The 21016-nt window shown below is 47.6% G+C and overlaps 1 protein-coding gene and 1 long non-coding RNA gene across 3 annotated transcripts in view; one reads left to right on the top strand and one right to left on the bottom strand.

Annotated features, from left to right (window-relative positions):
• Window positions 1–1611: 1611 nt before the first annotated feature.
• On the top strand, window positions 1612–13903 carry LOC135234401 (uncharacterized). Its single transcript, XR_010324103.1, has 3 exons — window positions 1612–1996; window positions 2590–2706; window positions 12634–13903. It is a non-coding gene; the product is annotated as an uncharacterized LOC135234401 (long non-coding RNA).
• Window positions 13888–21016, bottom strand: part of fignl2 (fidgetin like 2) — a 27763-nt gene continuing 20634 nt past the window's right edge. For both annotated transcript variants that reach the window (XM_064298983.1, XM_064298984.1), the window contains exon 3: window positions 13888–19777. In XM_064298983.1, coding sequence (XP_064155053.1) covers window positions 17721–19777 — 2057 coding nt within the window. In that variant the 3' untranslated portion in view covers window positions 13888–17720. The remainder of the gene's footprint in view (window positions 19778–21016) is intronic.

Here is a 21016-nt window from a genome sequence, read left to right as displayed (position 1 = left end):
ATCATGGATGGTCAAATGTATCTGTAAGCATCTGTAAATCCATTCATACTGGGACTTCAATCTGTTTTTGGGGTGGCAGTGTATTATAAGGGATAAAGAACTGGTCTGGGTTCCTTCAAAATTGTTGGTTTGATTCCCAGGTAGTGCAGTTTCTACCCTTGACTGAGGTACATAATATGAATTTCTTCAGCTTTGTAGATGGATTGTTTGTAAAAAAAAAAAAATGGTGTTGTAGATTCCATTAATGTGTAACCACTCCCCCAGCCTGTTTTGTATCCACTCCCAATCAGTACGAGCACTATTTGCTGTGGCATGCATTACAAGGAGAATATAATATTAATGGAAACATGGAAAAGCAGATTAATTAAGTTTAGGGGAAATATTAACCTTGACTATTAGATACTTCATCATTCATGTCCTTCACAGAAAACTTTACAGCTGGCACTTAGCATATAACAGTTTTCCCCAGTCTCTGAAGATGTCACCATTCCATTAGAGATTAGTCAAGTCCTTTCTTTATATGGCAACAGTACCATCTGCTGTCCAGATTGGAGAATGCAGAATGCAGTGGCCTGAACGTACAGAATAAGCGTCGAGTCCGCATCAGTATTCAGCGGCGTGCAATGAATGGCTCGTTTGGTTAAGTGCTCGCAGTGAGTACACGCCGGGGCCCTGAAGTCATTTTCCTGTCTCGGCCTGATGTCTGCGGCCGTGCGTGGCCGGAAGTCCAAAACTGCGGGACCCAGCTGGCCTCGTTTTCCTGGTAAGAGTTTCTTAAGGGTCCGGATTGGCTGCATCACGGCAGTATTTCTTGCCTCCAATGTTGGAGCAAACACCCACTCACCTGTCACCAGTGCTCAATGCGCGTCTGCTGTGATCGGTGCTCCCCTGTCCTGTTGCGCGGTATTGGTGAGCATGAGGGCCTGGAGTGCGCGTATTTTTGGCAGCAGCGCTCCTAGCGTGGGTCAGAGTGACGCAGCTGGGATTTCAGCGCCACACCTGCTGATTCTAAAGTAGTGGGTGATGTTTGTCCACCTTGAGGCACAGGATGAACAGAAAAATGGTTTTGATTCTTCATACTTTCTTAACAGTGTACATCAGTAATAGCCATCATTGAGCTTCCATTTAATGTATTTGGCACATGATATATTTGAAATGAACTTAAAGGTGTATGTAATTTTGTTTCACTTTTTTATATTTGGTAAAATTTCCTTCCATGACAGATGACAGATATCATGACAGATAACAATAAGTCAAAAGCTCTAAGAAACTAAATCTGGTTTCTGATCACCCCAGGCTTGAATCTTAACAACCAATCAGGAAAGTTATCTGCAAGGAGGCTTCCCTATTTGCCTGTCTATCCTGTTGTGTGTACTACACAGATAAGAGCAAACACTCTTATATTCATATGAGAAATATTGTTCAAACATTGTTTTCAGGAAAATAAATTACTGAATGACACCCTGTCTGATAGCTGTATTCAAGTATATGTTATCATATGTTATTGTATAGATTGGTGCATCAAATTCAATTTTATGCAATACTGGAGGAAAATACTACATACCCCAGAATGCATTAGCTTAACCCTAAAGGTGACCCTAAGACTTTCAAAAGCCAACCGACCAAATGAAATGTTTGATGGTGGAGCTGTGAGAGGTGTTTGGTCATGTGGTGAAAAGTATGAGTTTGTGTCTTTTAGATTGATTTTCATTTTTTGGCTTGCTTTATGTGTATGACCCTGGACTGGTTTTAGAGAATTGTTTGTTGTCTTGGCCCTACTGTGGAAGACTACCTGCCATTGTGTATGAACACTGGAGTGATTTGGATTGGTCCTGAACACCGAGAGAAACTCAGATGAAAAGTCAGAGAGGACATCAGGCTTTGTTCATTTTGGTGAACCGTGGTAGAGTTGGAAACGATCAATCTACATGCAAATACTGCATTACTCCTGTCTGTGGTTAAATCAAAGCAACTGCACATTTCAAGGCATCTACAAGTAAGTCAACAAAATGATGTCATTTACTGTGATTTACCTCTGATTTCTGAATGATGAAATATTATGACATTTCTATATAATGGGGAGGGCAAACTAAGGCCCTGGTGCCAGATGCAGTCCCTTTAGAAGTTCAGTCAGGCCCAGGCAAACATTTTTAAAATGATGTGTTCCTTGGTATTAATTAGAAGATTGTGGAACATTTATTGAGCTGCTGCAAATACATGTAGGTTTTTTTTTTGCCAGTAAAAATCACAGGTCACCAAATCTGACTTTAAAAAAAAAAAAGGAGCAAAAAAGTATTTTTTGAGAAATGGTTATGTGTGTGTGTACATGTAGTTTCAGTATTTCTGGGTGGGTGCCTGTGAACAATATCTAGGGATAAATTGTGATGGAAAGTTGAAGCATTTGGTTGTTGTTTTTTTGCTAAAGTCTGATGTTTTACCCCAGTATTGATTATAATTACTGTATCTTACTCATACTGCAGAAATGTTTTTACATGAAATGCTATCACGGAGCTTACACAGAGTAACATTACATTGTGGTAATTCATTGCCTGATATTGTTGTTAGCGGTAAAAATACGTGAATTTACAGAACATCCACTGCTTGGGGCCATACCTCCCTGAATATACCCGATCGTGCCATGTCTCCAAAGCTAAGCTGGGTCAGGCCTGGATGGTACTGGGTGGGGTCACTGCCTGAGAATACCAGGTTCTGTCTGCCTTTTTTCCTGTATGTTTTTGTATAGGGGTGCTGTTTCACAATGTCGGACAATTCCAATACAGTACGAGTATTTATTTATTACAGTTTTGTGGTTATTACATGCTTTTTTTTTTAGCAGGGTCAGCATTCCATTCCATCATGGTTTGTTTACCAATTTCCAGTTAAATCAGCTTCTTTCTTATGTTTGGTCAATGTAATATAAAGGACAATCATTTATTCTGAATTCCAACACATGGAAGCATGTGTTTGCATGAAGTTGTCTGCATTTAAACTAATCCAAGGCCTAGTATAATATTTGGATTTTTGGTGCTACTTGTGCATGCGTGCATGCTTGTGCGCAAAAATGTTTTTCCACTGTGCCTTTATTTCATAGGGTGTGTGTGTGTGTGTGTAACTTTCATGTGACTTGTGTGTTTGATCAAGTCCCTTAGTGCTAACAGAGCTGTTGTGATGTTTTCTATTATAATGTACACAGTATAGTTGGCTAAAGTATTTTAAAAAATTGTATATTGTATAATATGTTTTAAAGTGTATTGTATAATATGTTTTTCCATAAATAATAGTGGATTGCGGGAAAAAACCTGCCTGACAGATGTGTGTAAAACATCTGAACACACCTTTAAACACCATTTTGAGGATTTGTCATGGAACAAAAATGTAACTGCAGGTATATTTTTGTCCATACATCACACAAAACAACAAGTACTCAGTGCTTTGCCAGTGGGTTTTGGGAGTAGTTTGATATCAGTAAAGGTATTCTTAGCAGCTCTTGCGAAAACGGGACAGACCGTGAGGGAAGGTTGGCTTGGCGCCTCTGCCCCTGCATGACGGCGGTATAACTTAATGCCTGATATGACTAAAGTCCTGTTAACAGAAACTGATGTTCATAATGGTTTATGTTAATGCTTGCACTCATCCACAGTAGTCCGCAGTTTGCTTTAAGATTCTTTTCTGAGGGTCTAGGGTAAAAAGAGCAAAATGCCCTTGGATTCAGCACACAGCTACATATTTAAACCCTAAAACACACACGTCAAATCGAGACTTCAATGGTACAGTGTTCTTGCTTATATTTTGCTATTGATGCTCTATTTAATAGGGGGGAATATACTGGAACTATTGTCTACTGAGCTGATTTGAGAGCATATTTGTGTGCGTGCATGCATGCATGCACATGCGTGTGTGTGCGCATGTGTATTCATTTATACAGTATATGTGTTTCCATGAAGTCATTCTCCTTTTCTGGGCTGCTACTGCACAAAGTCCTTGGGTTTGACCTTGTCCAGGTATGGGGAGATGCACTTGCCTCTGTTGGGGAGGGAGGAAGAGAGAGACTGAGGGACTGTGCAGTCCATAAGTATTTGGACAATGACACATTTTCTGTTGTTTTGGCTCTGTAGCACATTTGATTTGACATGAAACAATGAATATGAGGGTGGACTACCAGCTTTAATTTGAGGGTATTTGTATCCATATCGGGCGATCCGTGTAGGAATTGCTGTCCTTTTATACATAGTCCCCCCATTTTGGGGGACGAAAAGTATTTAGACAAATTGAAATATATATATTTTTTAAATTAATTTTTAAGTTTTCTTCCAAAGTTCCTTGAGCGCAGCCTCATTCCCTCACACTAATGGTGTGAAACTTGAGGGTCTGCAGTCTACAGATGATTGACTCGCTTACGTATGGCTCTGCACTATTGGGGCTATTTGGACAGATATAAACAGAGCTTCCCTCCCAGCCCCCCCCCCCCCAGCGCGCTCCCTGTGTGGTGCAGAAGATTCCCATCTTTCCTGTGGAAGGGAGGCCGGTGAAGCCCATCGCCACAAGCATCAATTTTGCATATGCATGCACATACAATGCCTTTCAACTATTTTATGTTTGATATGAATGCATTTGACCTTGATATTAACATTTCCTCTTTTGATATCAACATCTTCAAGTTTGATAGCAGCCTTTCACCTCCTTCATATGAGCCTGTCATATGTAGTCATGCCTGATGTCCTTCAAATCCACATTTTCCCTCCTCAGCATGCAGGTTACTTGATACCCAGGAACGAGGTTCATGAAATCAAAACTTTGGATCAGTATAGACCTGATTGCAACCAGCTGGCAGCCCTAACCCCCCATGTCAGCATTCTCCTCTGATGTCAACCTTGTCAGTATCAAGGCTGGGCGGGACAATTGGGGTGCAGGATGAGGGGGAGGGGGGGCTGGGGCTTCACCTTGCTGCCATGTGCAATGCGATATGGCGAATGCACCTTTTATCCTGGAGCCTCTGTTTTATTGTGTGTGTTTCTCATTCACGTCCAGTGAGGCCTTGGGTCTAGTGGTACTCGGTAATTGGGGATTCAGTTTCTCTGTAGGGCTGTGGGAATCTGTTTTGATTCAGGGGATGTAAGCCTGTGTTCTGAACCTGCTGGTGAATCATGCATGCACCCCATTTAACCTGCCTGACAGATGTGTGTAAAACATCTGAACACACCTTTAAACACCATTTTGAGGATTTGTCATGGAACAAAAATGTAACTGCAGGTCTATACATCACACAAAACAGCAAGTACTCAGTGCTTTGCCAGTGGGTTTTGGGAGTAGTTTGATATCAGTAAAGGTATTCTTAGCAGCTCTTCTGAAAACGGGACAGACCGTGAGGGAACGTTGGCTTGGCGCCTCTGCCCCTGCATGACGGCGGTATAGGGCTCGTCAGGACTCCCGCGCCCCGCCCCTCCGTGGGCGCGCGGTGCCCTCGGGGCCAGGCTCCGCCCTCCTATGCGTCACCACCGGGCGCGGAAACGAAACCAGCGCTGGGTTGCCCGCGCACGAGCGGAGAAGATGAGCATGGCGCTCACCGCTCCCCGAGCGTTTCCCCCCGGCCTCCTCCTACCGCTGCCCCACACACCGCAACCTCGGGTTTTCCGAAATGCCCTCGCCCGTACCCGAGTCTGATCCCAGAATGTCGCTGCAGGTGGTTCGGATTATGAAGAAATGACCAAAACTGCTTTGAAGTTTTCCTTCGGTTGGTTTGTAGTTATACGATAGCTGTTCTGAAGAAAATTTACTCAAACAGATTTCCTGCCATTACTAACATGCAAAACAACCATTTCATGCCAGGTGACTCATATTATAAATGACTCAACCTAGAATTCTTCAAATGATTAATCACTCTTTGGTGTAGAGGACGTTGCTGGAAACATCATTTCATTGCTATTACTGTGCACTTTAAAAAGCATGGCAGTTGGTAAGATGACTTCTGTTTCCCTGACAGAAAGTTTCCTCTTCCTTTCTTCCATTTATTGGCTGAGGGCATTTGGTGTTCAACCTTGAATTACTCCTGTAAATTGACTTAATGCTATTTCCTACCACACCTCCTGGACGTTCATTCTATACCGTTCTTTGGAGGAGATCTTAAACTGAGTTCCTGACTCACTGCGGTCATTAAAGATCCCGTTGCACTTTTTGAAAGAGTAGCGGTGCTGTCCTGTATAAATTCCAATAAAAACTGTCTCTATACGTCTGGCCACATCCCCTACAACTGATTGGCTATGCAGTTCTTGCATTCCTACCTGCATTGATTTCTCATGTCATCACTGTTACAGAAAACTCATTTCTCAGTCGGTGTAACTGGTTAACTGAAGGGTAAATGGTAATGTAATCTGTGTAGTCGAATGTGTACCTCAGTGAGACTGTAAAAGCATCTAAGATGAAACCTCAGAGATGAAATGGATGCAGGTATTTAGGCAGGAAGCATAAATCATTGGTTCATCTCTAACTAATATATAGTAGATGGTCAGCTTCATGGTCCATGCCCAGGGTGGCATGAACCCTTCTCTCCTTCACTCCTTCTCATTGACGAGACAGTTACAGCTACTGACCACTAGATGTCCCTGCTGCCCACCTCTCCATGTTCAGCCTCTGCTCTCCATGACCTTGCCTCCCATTCCAGAGATCATGTGAGATCAATCAAAGGCATCTTTTTCCTTTAGGAAAAAAAGATGAAAGCTTTTAAAAATGTGCAATTTTGTGCACATATTTAAGTTTACTTAGTGGCTGTTTGTGTGGGTTTTTATTTCACCTGTTGAGAAGTCAAATAACGCTGGCGTTATGCTAGATGATATTTTAAGCAATTTCACAGTCTTAGAAGTCGTAATAAAATCTTGCCGGTCTTACGTCAGTTGGTGCACGCCTCACAACTCACGAATAGTGTGAGATTGTAGTAAAACGGCTCTGATTATCATATGTCTTTAGTCTTGGCTCAAAAATGTTTGTAATGGTCAACAATGCAATTTATAATCCTACATTGCTAAGAGCCAATGAGTGTGCTCTCTGTCTGACATCAGCACACTGGTGTGTGAGTTTACAACAGGAAGAGAAGGGCAAAGATGAAAAATCCCCAAAAGAATTCAGTTGGGGCCTTATAATGAAAGAAATGAAGGAGCGGAAGCATTTCCTGTCTGTGGTTATTACATTGTCCACGATACAATGGTGAATCTTTTTCAGTCCCTCAGCCTGGCTGAAGAGGGCTTTGCTCTGGATGGCAGCAATGGCTTCTGGATGGAGCTGTCGCATTGCCTGCCACGCTAACCTGTGGACATGCACACACACACACAGACACTCATGTACACATGCACGCACAGGCACACGCACACATGTACACACGCGTACACACAAACACACAGACACATACAGGCATCATCTTAGATGTGTGTCCTTCAAATTCCCGGGCTTGGAATCCTTCTGTGGAAAAGAAAAAAATCCCAAGTAGAGTAGCCCCAGCTCAAAAATACACAGGCAGTGTGTATTTGTAAAGAACCCCATCCTAATTACCGCTGTCCAAATTTGTGCTTAAAAGATTTTCCTGGAAAATTATTTAAATTGCAATACATCCAATACATTTCAATGGTAGTCGATGATTAATCCGAGTAGTAACAAACTCCAGATTCAAATAAAACATAAGGGTGTGTGTCAGTTTGAAGTGACAGTGTAAACTGAAATGCGTTGGGTGGTATTGAGGGTCTTGAACTGTATTGTGCATTGTGAGGACCCAAATATGCATTTGAGCCTGAATGACCCCCTGAGTGAGCTTTGAGATCAGTGGTTAAATACAGTCATCATGGCAGGAGAAGAGGAAAGCACGTTTTTGCTGCCAAGACTCAATTTCCCTACATTTTATACTGGCAATGCTGTAATTCTTGTCAGGTCTCGCTTTGGCAATAGCCACGCTGCTTGGATGGCACATCTGGAATGAATCCAGTTGTGCGAGGTGAGGCAGGGGGCGGGAGGGGAGTGGGGGCGTGAGCTGAGGTTGTGTTTGATTGGGGGGGGGGGGGGGGGTTGGTGACTGGGGGTGGGGCAGGGCATTGTGGGGAAATTCCAAAGACCCCTGGCAACCAAGGTAATAGTCAGATTGAATGCGTGCCGATCAGGGAGTCAGAGCCACTACTGAAAAAGTCCACAGTCCCATGACCCCCTTGTCCTACCCGTGAATGTCCCGGGCACACGTTCAGGCCGGCCTCACTCCTTAACGCCGGACATGGCCTCTCACCGTGAGAGACGGGTGTTCACCGTTTGGGACGTCCGTGTTGCGGCAGGCCTACCTGACCCCCGTGCCAGAACAGCGTGTTGGCCTCAGGAGGCCTAACGTTTCCCAGAACATACCGGTGAGGGAGAAGAAGGAGTACCCAAGAATGCTAACGAGTGATAATGTGATAATGGCAGCTACACCGAAAGACCTGCATTTCATTTATCAGGAACATATGATGCCCTCCTGAGGGGCTTGAGCCACGGCCGCAGACCTGCAAACCACGAGTCTCTGCAGCTCCACTGAGTACTCCATTTAGAGTGACCCATGCAGTGTGCGCGTGTGCGCGTGTGCGCGTGTGTGTGTGTGTGTGTGTGTGTGTGTGCTTGCATGTGTGTGCATGTGTGCATGTTTGCTTGTGTACATGTGTGCTTATGTGTACATGTGTATGTGTGTGTGTGCGTGTGTGTATGTGTGCTTGCATGTACGTGTGTGTGTGCATGTGTGTGTGTGCGTGTGTGTACTTGCGTTTGTGTGTATTTGTGTGTGTGTGCATGTGTGCGTGTGTGCACACGTGTGTATGTGTGTGTACGTGTGTGTATGTGTGCATGTTTGCTTATGTGTACATGTGTATGTGTGTGTGTACTTGTGTTTGTGTGTGTGTGCACACGTGTGTATGTGTGTGTACATGTGTGTGTATGTGTGCATGTTTGCTTATGTGTACATGTGTGCGTGTGTGTGTGTGTGTGCTTGCGTGTACATGTGTGTATGTGTGTGTGTGTGCGTTGTGGACTTGCGCTTGTGTGTATTTATGTGTATGTGTGTGTGCGTGTGTGTGTGTACATGTGTGTGTCCGTGTACGTGTGTGTGTGTGTGTGCTTGTGTGTACGCGGCCTTGTGTGTAAGGCAGGCACTGGTCACAGTTACACAAAGGCAAGTACAGGGACGCGGGCAATCATTTGCATCACTGTCCTACTTATTCTAAGATGCATCCGATTCTCATTCACACATTAACCTAGAAATACATTTTTCCAAACTACACAGCGGGTAAGATGGGGGGAGGGGCAGGGGGTTGGGGGGCAAGGGGGACTGGGAGCGGGGGTTGTGGTTGGGGAAGGGAGCTGGCAACGCCAGTTGATGCTTGGGCCCTGGGGGTCCAGGCGTCCCTGACTTCAAAATAGACCTGATTGCAAACAGCTGGCAGCTCTAACTCACCCCATGTCAGCGTTCTCCTCTGATGTCAACCTTGTCAGTATCAAGGCTGGGCGGGACAATTGGGGTGCAGGATGAGGGGGAGGGGGGCTGGGGCTTCACCTTGCTGCCATGTGCAATGTGATATGGCGAATGCACCTTTTACGTCCAGTGAGGCCTTGGGTCTCGCGGTACCAGGTTGGCCTGTGTATGCTATTTCTGTTTAAGACCATCTAAATCTCTCTTGATGCAGGGTGTGCAAACAGTGGGGTCCGAACCTGCACATGAGCTGTAAGCACAGGCTAGCTGACTGTTCCTCCATGTGAGCTTGCTACACCTAAAACCCGTTTTTTTAAATATAATGATTATAGAAATCACTCCAACTCCAATAATACTGAGGGGAAGAAGAAAGAATGGGTGTTTTACACACTGACACCAGCACACAGGACTGGACTCATTACACATAAAATGGTGGTGCAGTGGAAATTTACATTTAGGACACATTTATCGGGAAATACGCACGTTTACCTAGGCTGTTCATGCTGTCAAAATTCAGAAAAAGATAAATGTTACACGTACACCGCAAACAAGATTTTCTTGAAAAGAAAGATTGTGGCATTGAGGTTGAAGGTCTAGCTGTGCTGCTAGATGTATGAAACCCATTGCAGACTTTTATACAGGATTTATTGATTGTGAAAATCTGCTGTAGAATGTTTACCTTGGAACTATATATTTATATAATTTCAATTGTATTTAGGAGACCAGTGCATTGTGGGTGGTTGTTGTGCAGATGATCGTCATGCACAGATGATGGCCAGTAGGACAGAGGAAATGAGTCACAGTGCCTCTGGACCACTGACTGTGGGAAGAAATATGGAAAAACTGACTGTGGCATCAACGCTCGACTGTCCGCGGGCGTGTGAAAACAGTTTTGAAGCCGCGGAAGTGCAGTTTTTATGCCTCCATGTGCAGTAGGGAAAAGTGTGTGTGTGTGTGTGCCCTCATGTGCTTGTATGTGAGGGTATCCAATTGTATGTGTGTGTATGTGAAGTGCCTGATTATGTTCACATGAATATGTATGTGAGGGTGCCTTATTGTGTGTGAGTGAGCATGTACGTGAGGGTAACACATTTTGTGTGTGTGTGTGTGTGTGTGTGTGTGTGTGTGTTGGTGTGTGTGTGTGTGTGTGTGTGTGTGTGTGTGTGTGTGTGTGTGTGTGTGTGTGTGTGCGTATGTGTGTGTGTGAAGTGCGTGATTAAGTGTGCTTGTGCATTGATGTATGTGCGATTGCGCAGCGTCATGTGCTTCCTGAAGGTGGCGCTGTTAGTGAGCTGTGGACAGGGACAGCAGAAGGCGCTCTCTCTGAGTGGGAAACTTCTCGCTCTGTTTGTAAGTAAATAAGGCGGCTGGCAGGCTCATTAGTGGCTTTTATTTCCCCGCTCCACAACCTCCCCGCCTAATTACCCCCCATTAGGAAGCAGGAGAGAATCATTGACCAGCTTTCCGTGTGAAGCCGGGGTCCCTGGACACTGCCGCACACAGGTACGCGGAGCTGAAGGGGAGTGTGAAGGGTAGCCATTCGCACTTTTAAAAACGCTTAAACACTCGTTCGTTCACTGCAAAAAATATCAGCCTTCACTGAATCATCATCAGTTTATCTGAGCTCACACACTGACAGAACAAGGGCTATTTATGAGATGCATACAATCATTTTCCAGCTTTAATTACTAATCTCTTATCAGTAATTAATAATCTCTTATCGCTAATTGATACTAAACAATAGCTTGTGTAAACAGCACCCACAATGTTTTGCACAATGCTCATCTGATTCATTGTTTTAAAGTGAAGCCAGTAGACCCAAATGAACTATGCTCTCATGTGTTTGTCTGCTCTATCTTAGGTGATATTAGAGATATCACATGGTTATAGTTTTATGGGTTAATAGTATTAGCATCATGTTAATACTGTTATGAGGTGGGCTTATTGGCACCACATGAATCATGCAGTAAATCAATTTAAGTTTTTTTTTCTGTGACATTTCTTCTCCATTAATTGCTTGTTAATGGTTATTAATTACATGTCATACATGTAGCACGCTGTGCTCCTGTTTTTGCACTAGGTTTGTCAGCATGTGGGCTGAAATTAACTGAGGGTGATCCCGTGAGGACAGATATTTTTGCTGGGCCCAGTGTGTTTTAAAAAAAAATTCATCTAAGGCTCTGTGCACCTGCAGTATATTTAGAATAGTTTTTTTGGGACTATATGCAACAATGTTTCAAAATTTTTAAGATCTGTAAATTTAAGACTTCTTTGTAGTTGCTTAATTTCTTTGAGACTTTGTTTGGACCCCAGCTATCACTGCCATATCCTCCATCACTTTCAATACCGCGCCACTCCTACAGGAAGGGCACAGGGACACATTATCACTCTAACTGCTCTGCTGTGGGCATAATCATCCCTCTCTCTCTTACTCTCTCCCCACCCCTCTCTCTCTCCCCTCGTGCTCATTCTCTCTCTCTTGCTCTCTCTCGCTCTCTCTCTCATTTTCCACATGCATGCTAATTAAAAGCTCAGATATATTTCAGGCAAGGCATGTTACAAGTGCAAACTAATTAATGGCTCAGTCAAACCTGATTAGCTGAGCCTGGCTCAGTGTAAAACCAGCGTGCACAAGTGGCCTAGCAGGGCTGGGATTCTAAAAGGGCTTGCTCTAGAGGGTGCTGTTCAACCAGGCTATTTGTATTTGGAAAGAACTAGTGTTAGAACTAGAGTTTTATAAAATGTGTGTGTGTCTGTGTATTATGCTTTTTGTGAGTAATTGTGTGTTATCATGAATGCGTGCCTATGCATGTGTACAAGTATGTGCGTGTTTTTTGCATACTTGTTAGCACGAGTTTATGTGTATATATGTTTGTGTTCAATTCTCAAGGTGGGCTTTTTGACAGGTCCTCTGCTTTTGGTGTTATTGTGAGGACACCAGTTTCATGTCATAACAATAGCATCGCAGTAACCCATGGTAATGCCACAGGAACCTGTCCCAGCCTGCTAATGCCATGGCAACCCTTAGCCAACACCACGGCGTGTCTTTCAGGACTTGCAAATAGCCCCGCCCAGAACCTCCCCAACGCGTTAATCCTTCACCACTCCGGCCAAGGTGAAGCTTTTGATTACTGAATTAAGAGCGTTTATGACACAGGAAATCATTTCAGGACGTCTGACAGCTGCGGAGCGGGTCGCCCTTCCCCGGGGTGCTGGAGGACGAGCGGCGCGCCGGGGCGGGCGCTGCCGCAGAGCCGGGCGTCTTCGTTAGCGGGTTAATCAGCGGGGTCCCGCCCACGCGCCGTGCGCTACCGTGACGGATCCAGCGGGCTGAACCTCGGCCGGATCTGCCGCTGGACCGCGAGGCCGCTGGGGGACGGATCCAGTATCTCACCTGCTCATTCAGGCCTTCGCTGGCTTTCAGACCAAATCCTTTTAAAAATGAAAAAGGTACTTTTTTTCATCCCTGAGCCTCCCCCCCCCCCCCCCACTTCCAAACTGGGGAAAAAAATTGGACTTGAAATATGCCAAAAATTTTGGCACGGCGCTGTCTACATTCAAATGTCAAAGAGATCTGGGTGAAGAGGTTCTAGTGTAAGTGGGATGGCCCTGCAGTGGTAGAGGCCTTTTACAGGAATTACTGGGCCTGCAGCCAGAATGTTGCCGTTGCGATGCTTGACTGTTACTCCACCTTAAATGCCTTCGTAAATCCCCACCTGTGTACCTGGATATTATGAACTACAATGGCAACTCTGAGGACCTGGTTATGGAAGTTTCATATCTTGTGTGGGGCCAGGTTGTTATGTTATGCTCTTGATGAGATTATTTGACCTGAACCACTTCCCTTCATATGCGTTTGTCTAAATACCATATTCTGTGTAACAGCAATTGTAGTCCACCAACCTTAGACTCCAAACTGGAATAGCTGTCCAACTATTTTAAACATTAAAGTTTTAGCCCCATTTACCATAAGGCTCATCTGGAGGTCTAAATTCAAAGTTCAATACCCCCCCACCCTCGATAATGTTGTCAGTTGGTCCAGGGAACTGCGACCGGGGGTGCATTTTAAAGCTCCCTGGTGGTATAGCTCCTGCCCCTCCCTATTTTTTTTGCCCCCGCAGTACTTAAATCACACCAGCACTTCAATTAGTTAATTGACCCCAAGTGAGTTCACTGACCCCAACAGTGAGGGCTACTCACATAATGAGAGAGAGATCAACTGAGGACTTGGGAGATGGATATGGAGCAAAGTACCCCCAGGTGATCACTGCCTTCCACCTCTCCGTATGATTGTATCTCTCTCCCCCCTCTGTCTCTTTCTCTCTTTCTTTCCTCCCCTGCTCCCCCCTCTTTTATGTCTCTCTCTCATGTGACATTAACATACAATAATACCCCAAAACATCAAGAGCCCAAGAGTCCAAGAGTGACATAATCTCTTTTAATAGCGTGTAATACTTTTCTCTTAAAATAGTCTCTTCTGAGGTAGACCATTACAGTTCAAGAACATTATCATTATCGTCATAATTTCAAAACAGACATCGAAAAAAAGACATGAAATAAATACTTTCATGTAACATATGTCGCAAAATGAGGTAGAAATGGTTACAGAGAATGTACTAGATACAAGAACATACAAGAACTGCTCTAACAGGATAACAACGGCAATTCAACATACCACTTCTGCTGGACAAACCGTTTTTTTTTTTTTTTTTTTTACAGTTTTTTACGTACCTAAATCTGCTGAAAGTTTTTGGAGAACCTTTTTGGGGAAAAAAAGGGAGAAATAATCAAAACGATTCACAAAGAACCACCCGTTTTCTTTCAGTTAAGTTTGGTGTACTCAGCAAATGATTTCTGAAAAGTGCTGAATTTTGTTTTGCTCATTGCTTGGTGAACATCCTTCCCAGGTAACCAAAATCACACTGAAATCTCTCCCCCCTCCCGCACACCATTCCTGGGTGATCTGGTCTTATGGCTTCCTGTAATGAGGGGTGGCCCAGTTCACTGGCTGTTGGCAAAACACGGTGAACTGAAAAGCAATATTTCCCGCTCCAGCTAGTGCTACAGTAAACACTGGGCTGCAACCTGGAGAGCAGGACAATCCTAGTAAATGGAGACTGCTGAGAATCAGAATCCTCTCAGAAATCGAGCAGCACATGGGCTGTCTGAGACTTCTCTGCCCGTACCTTTCTCTTGTGTTTATTTTAGAGATCATTACACACGTTTGGCGTAGTCTGACATCGCCCTTTACTTATTCAGGCGTGAACGTCACTGATTATTCTCACTTACCGACCGCCCGCATTTTTGGCTCGTTTGACATGCAAACCTCATTTCTTATAAATGAGCCCCCACCCCCGCCCCCCCCATCCTGTTAATTCCCATCAGAATGCCTTCCACCCCACCCCCCCGCCCCACCCCCGCGGCCCGTCCCGAGGAGGGTCCTTTTTTGGCGTATGTGGCGGTTTCCTGAGCGCGGATCAATATGTGTGGCAGGGGTCATGTGAATCGACGGGGCCGCGCGCTGTGACGGAGGCCGGCAGCTGCAGCCAGCGGACGGGTCGAATAGTAATATTGGGTTACGGGCCATCCATCAGGGCGCCGCCGCCCCAAAAGGCTTCGGTTCGGGAGGGGGGCTCGCGGCGCACCACATGGCCACCGGTGCTTACAATCAGGCGCAATCCGTCACCGGGGACGGCTGGGGGGGCGGGGCTTAGGGGAGAGGGGGAGGGGGAGGGGGGGGAAACAACATCGGCGTTTCGCCCTCATACCCACGAGGCACACAGCGCGCTGCTCTCCCAGGGGGGACCACAGGATTATGGGTATTTTTGTTATTAAAATACAGGACTTTTTAAACATCAGCACATATTGTTTGTTCAGGATTGTCTGCATGTAGGGAGAGAAAGGGAGGGAGAGGAGGGACAAAGAGTGTAAATATTTGCGATTGGTTATTGATTATATCCAGTGATTTGATTGGCCTGCCAGTCACATGCAGATTAAATGCTGATTAAAATCCTGGTGTACAACAGCCTCCGTACTCGTTAAGATTGAGCGCTCCTGTGTGTCTGTAAACAATGGCTTTTTTAAACGTGTTTTATATGTACCTGCTCACACACACATGTGGCCACGTGTGTGTGCTATACATTCTATATAAGACACGCGCACATATGCAGGGAAGATGGCTGAAATGAAACGCAGGTACATTCTGTCATTCGGAACACTGTTTTTCAAAACGGTTTGTCCAACAAAAAAGGGCATCTTTTCTGTTATCTACACTTCATGAAGACAATCATAATTCCACCAAAAATCTACAATAGAAAGAAAGATGGGTAAGGGGAAAAAAACAAATATATGTATATATAATAAAAAACATTGGATTTGTGGCTTCAAATATCCTTTGAAAAATACCTGAATTACATTCAATGTACAGTAAGTCTTGGTAGCAACTTCAAGTTTTTATCTTTTTTTTTTTCTTCTGGTGAGGTGAGAGCACAGCTGTAGTATGTGTACAGGTGTGTGTCGTGTCTCTGTCTTCTCAAAGCTCACTACTAAGACCCTATGGTTACATACATTCATTTTTAAAAATCTGAGGTAAAGAAATTCTTCCTGAGTATTTGAAAAAAAAAAAAACAAGACTACACATACTATGCAAAAATAAAAAGATTACATTTATAAAACAACAAAAAAAGTTGACATCCAAGGACCTGAATGGCCTGTCTGTTTTTTTATTTTTAAAAAAACATTTAGGGCGGGTGGGGGGCTGTTGAGAAACTCCTTCAGAAAAACTGCAGTGGATTGCGGAATGTGGACACATACGAACTGATTGCTTTGTTGATTGTGTGCGAATCCAACGTACCCTTCAATGTGACGTGTGCATGGATTTTTAACCATTAACCAATTTTAGCAGCTTTGAAGGTGGTTCTTAAATGATGCTTGTGCCAAACAACTATCAGGGGTCTCTGTCTCCCTTCAAGTTCTATAAAACGTGTGGCGCGGGGTTATGCGAAGATCTTGGTGTGCTTGCCTATGCGTCCCGTTTCAAGGAACACGTTATGTCACGTCACATTTGCGCGAGGAATGATGGCGCTTTGGAAACTGCAAACGTGATGAGGTCACCACCTGGCATGCGTTAGAGGAGAAAATGTCACGGTGAAAAACGATGCTTTGAAATGCGTTACGATACGCATCCCGTACTTGCTAGCGCTGACTGCGCTAACCGAATGTACCAAAACCGTGTCCTATGTGTACAGCGGGACCCGCAAGTGAAACCCGAGGCTACATTTGGAAATAATTTGTGAGTATTTGTGTCCTGGGCTTTAACGAAACCATTTGGATATATATGTTTTTTGCGCCCCTTATTGGTTGCAGAAAACATTTTTATCGAGCTGTCCTGCCTTACATGCCATGGATAGAACACTCAGTCACATGGCGAAGTACTGGGTGCACGGAGTAAGCAATTTTAATATTTTAAAGCAATTCTCCCTTGAAAAGGATTAATAGTATCGTTATGGGTGTATTTGACAGTTATGAGGGAAAAACGAACAAGGGCATCGCTGTTATAACTATTATTATTTTGTGTTTGTGTGTGTGCAGAACAGTCTTGATTCTGGATAAGATCCAAAGCCCTTTACAAGCCAAGCAGCCAGAATAAACAACTAAATCAACTTCATTAAAAACCAAAATTAAAATATAAAAAACCTAAACCTGCCATGCTTTTGGAGCAACTTGAAATAAATAGTATCCTGAGAGTAGCGGTAATTTGGGATTTTTCAGTGACCCCCCAATTGGCCGTGATCTGGGATTAAATCATGCATGCACACACTGACTGATCAACCATCCTGTCAAAACTCAGATTTAATCCCGGGTCAAGGGTAATCTGGGATAGTGAAACACCCTTACAAGTCATTCAGACGTCCCGTCAAATCAACCCAAAAACAACCCCCCCCCCCAACCCTCCGCCAGCCCTCACCCCCACCCACCCAAAAAAGGTCCTCTATTTCAACTCTTTGGGAAAAATAAAAATTGTATGTACATTTATGAGGTGGTGTGTTATATCGATTAAATCCAGCGTGGACCCCCTCCCACCCTTACCCGAAACACACCTTTAAACCATTCTTCAACCCCCCTTTTTGGCTGCAAAATAAGTACTAGGTTAAGAGAACTCCCCGCGCGATCCGACTTGCTCGTACTCGATAGAGAGAGAGACGACGGACTTGACTCTTCGGCTCTGACTCCGCCCACCTTTATCCCTGCCCTCTCCTCATTGGCCGTGCAGCTTGCTCCACTCCGCGCAGGTGTCCAGTTCTTTGGCTGTGGCGTGCGGGCGCACCTTGCAGAAGGCGTTCTCGAAATCCTTGAAGGCGGGGGGCGCGAGTGGGGCGGGGAGGCCGTGCAGGGGGGCGGGGGAGGGGGCGGAGGCGCAGGCGGAGGCCTGCTGGCAGAGCTGCTGCAGTTCGGGGACGGAGAAGCCCTCGGTGCGCTGCAGGACGGCGGCCACCTCGCGCTCGCTGAGGCGGCACCCGAGCGGGACCAGGGCCTGCAGGAGCACCTGCCTGCGCCCGCCCGCGTCCGGCAGCGCCACGCAGTAGCGCTTGGCGAAGCAGCGGTGCGTGGCGTCCTCCAGCAGGTCGGGGCGGCGCGTGGCGCACATGGCGATCAGCAGGCCGCCCGGCCCCGCCCCCGGCCCCGCCCGCGCCGCCTCCAGGCAGGACCGCAGCTGCCGCCGCGCCCCCTCGTCCGCCAGCGCCTCCGCCTGGCTCACCAGCACCACGGCCGGCTGGCGGGCGGCCGCCGCGGAGAAGAGCGCCCGAAGGAGCTTATCCGCCTCGCCCTTCCACTCCGACGCCAGGGCGGCGCCGCTCACCCGGAAGAAGGCCGCGCCCAGCTGGGAGGCCACGCCCCGGGCCAGCGCCGTCTTGCCGCTGCCCCGCGGCCCGAACAGCAGGACGGTTCTGGGCGGGCGTCGGCCCGGGCCGGGCCGCAGAACGGGCCACAGCAGGTCCTCCTCCAGCGCCGCCTTCGCCTGGGCGTGCCCCGCGCCCAGCTCCGCCCAGGGAGGGGCGGGGCTCCGATCCAGCAGCTCCCCCGTCACCACCTCCAGGAGGTGGGGCTCGGCGCCCTTCAGCAGCTCGCCCGATTGGCTGCAGGGGGCCGGGAGCTTGGGGCCCAGGTGGTGCTGTGGGTACCCGTGGTCTCCGCCCCCGTTCTCCCCCGTCAGCCCCGCCGGGGGGCTGTACTCGCCCACCCCGCCATAGGGGGGCGACACCAGGGGCTTCAGCCCAGAGAACTTGCCCAGCTCCTCTCCAGCTGCCTGGGACGGGGGCTTGCTGGGTTTGAAGGTCTGGGGGCCGGCGCTGGCTGGTCCGAACCCGTTGCTATGGCACTCGGCCTTGACCTCGCTCACGCCGTAGGGAGAGCCGCCGCCGGGCTTGGCGTGCTCATAGCCGTACTTCCTGTAGCGGGACCCCTCACCTTCTTCTTCCTCCGCCGACATTTCGAAGGCCTTCCTCTTCAGCGCGCCGCTCGGCTCCACCCCCCCTAAACCCTGGCCCTGGTAGCCGTAGCTTCCCCCCACCGCCGTGGGGCGGGGCGGCAGGGGGGTGGGGGCGGCCAGGCTGGAGGGCAGGTAGGGGGCGGGGGCGTGGGTGTAGCTGGGGGCCAGGCTGGGCTGGTGGGGGTAGCTGCTGCTGGGGTAGTTGTAGACGGGACCTGGGGGCGTGTAGCTGGGTACCAGGGTGGGGGCAGGCTGCAGGGGGTGAAGGGGGGTGGGTGGAAGTGCTGTCCCGGGCTGGGGGCAATAGCCTGAGGAGAGGTAGGTGCCGTTGTAGGCGGGGGCGTAGTCGTGGGTGGAGGGGGCGCCGCACGAGCCATAACTCGGGTCCGAGAGGGCGTTGCTCGCCACCCCCGCGCTGCCCGCCCCCGCCACCTTGCCCCCCCCGAGGCTCTCGTGGCCGGGGGGCGGGGCCAGAGTGTACGGCCCCTCGGCGGCGTGCGAAAGGGGCCAGGGGTCCAACTCGACCTTCTGTCCGTTCAGGGGCCCGAACGGCCCCGCCTCGGGGTACCCGCCCATGGGGGCGCGGTCGTAGGGGCCGTCCAGGGCGCCGGAGTACTTCTCCGCGTAGCGCTTCAGCAGGCTGGAGGCGGTCAGGGCCGAGATGTCGTCATTGGCCCAGGCGTAGCTGTAGCTCCGCCCCCGCCCGCCGTGCAGCTCGGGCTTGTGGGCGGGGGACGAGGTGGTGGAGGAAACGTCCAGGTGCTGCTCAGGCCAGTGTCTGACAGACTGAGCGTGCTCCGGGGTCCAGTGCATCTTCAACAGGCCTGGCGGACAGAGAGGGAGAAGTGGTTAGGAAAAACAGGGTCGAACCGACCTCATGACATCAGAGCTCACCATTACATTACATTACATTACATTACAGGCATTTGGCAGACGCTCTTATCCAGAGCGACGTACAACAAAGTTGACACACAAAGTCACCAAATCGACTTACAACCTCACGGTCCGGTCCTGCTGTGCTATTTCTGACAGTGGCCAGTGCTGATGAAGACCTCCTGTGTGGTCTAAATCATTCACATGATAAAAATTTTTCCAGAATTAAATTAAAAGCGAGGCCTTTTCCTAAGTAGCACCGCAGGGAGACACATCACAGACAATAGCTCGGCCCAGGAATCAGTCGGCCAGGATCTGTGTCTCTGCGCTCTCTAGCAACCCCTGCTGGTCGATTCTGTTCCCGCGGTCTGCTGGCTAAAGCAGTACAGCAAGCTTGTCTTGTGGGCCGCAGTGGAAAAAAGCTGGCAACATTGTGCGCTTCAGAGTGCGTCCATTTCTACTGCTCTCCTGTTGTGGCTGCGCAGTGTGCGGAGTTGTATCTGATTAGGGATTCCAAATAGGGCAGAAAACGGGCGGAAATGCATTCAAAAAAGAGAACATTTTTACATTTTCCGACAAGAACCAAACATTTGGTCAGACAAATGTTTAAATGGTGTTAAACTGCTCCTCCAAGCCCAACACAGTGCAGTGAAGTGCTCCTGGTATGCTTGGTGTTGAGTGGCAGTGTGGTGAACACTGTTTCATTGCTGGGCTGTGGGAGAGATCTGCTGCTGAGGTTTCATCAGGGATTGAGCCAAGTTTCACTGCTGCGGCTGGTAGCCCAGGGCTCTCACATAGGCCATTATTTGTGCTGCTCTCTCCTTTCTCCCAACTACCTCCCTCTCTCTTTCTGTCCCTCTCTCTCTGCCTTTCTGTCTCTCTCTCCTTCTCTCTCTCCCCCTCTCTCTCTGTCTTTCTCAGATGGCGGTAAAATCAGGGCTCTTGCATCTGCACCTCTCCCTCAGGAGCTATTATTGTCACCCAGCGCATGTACCGCTGAGCCCCCTCCCCCCTCTCCCCACACACTCATTCTCCAAAAACCTCAGGGGCCTGCTGGATAGAGGGAGGGGAAGAGAGGGGAGGGAAGGGGAGGAGCAGGAGGGAGGGAGGGAGGGAGGGAGGGAAGAAGAGGGGGTGGGGGGTTAGAATGGTGTTCTATTCACTGTGAATTTCCCATGGAACATTGAGAA

The sequence above is a fragment of the Anguilla rostrata genome, chromosome 11 (assembly GCF_018555375.3).
Source record: "Anguilla rostrata isolate EN2019 chromosome 11, ASM1855537v3, whole genome shotgun sequence".
Taxonomy (NCBI): Eukaryota; Metazoa; Chordata; class Actinopteri; order Anguilliformes; family Anguillidae; genus Anguilla; species Anguilla rostrata.
The sequence above is the reverse complement of the archived record's forward strand: the minus strand, read 5'-3'. Positions and strand labels throughout refer to the sequence as shown.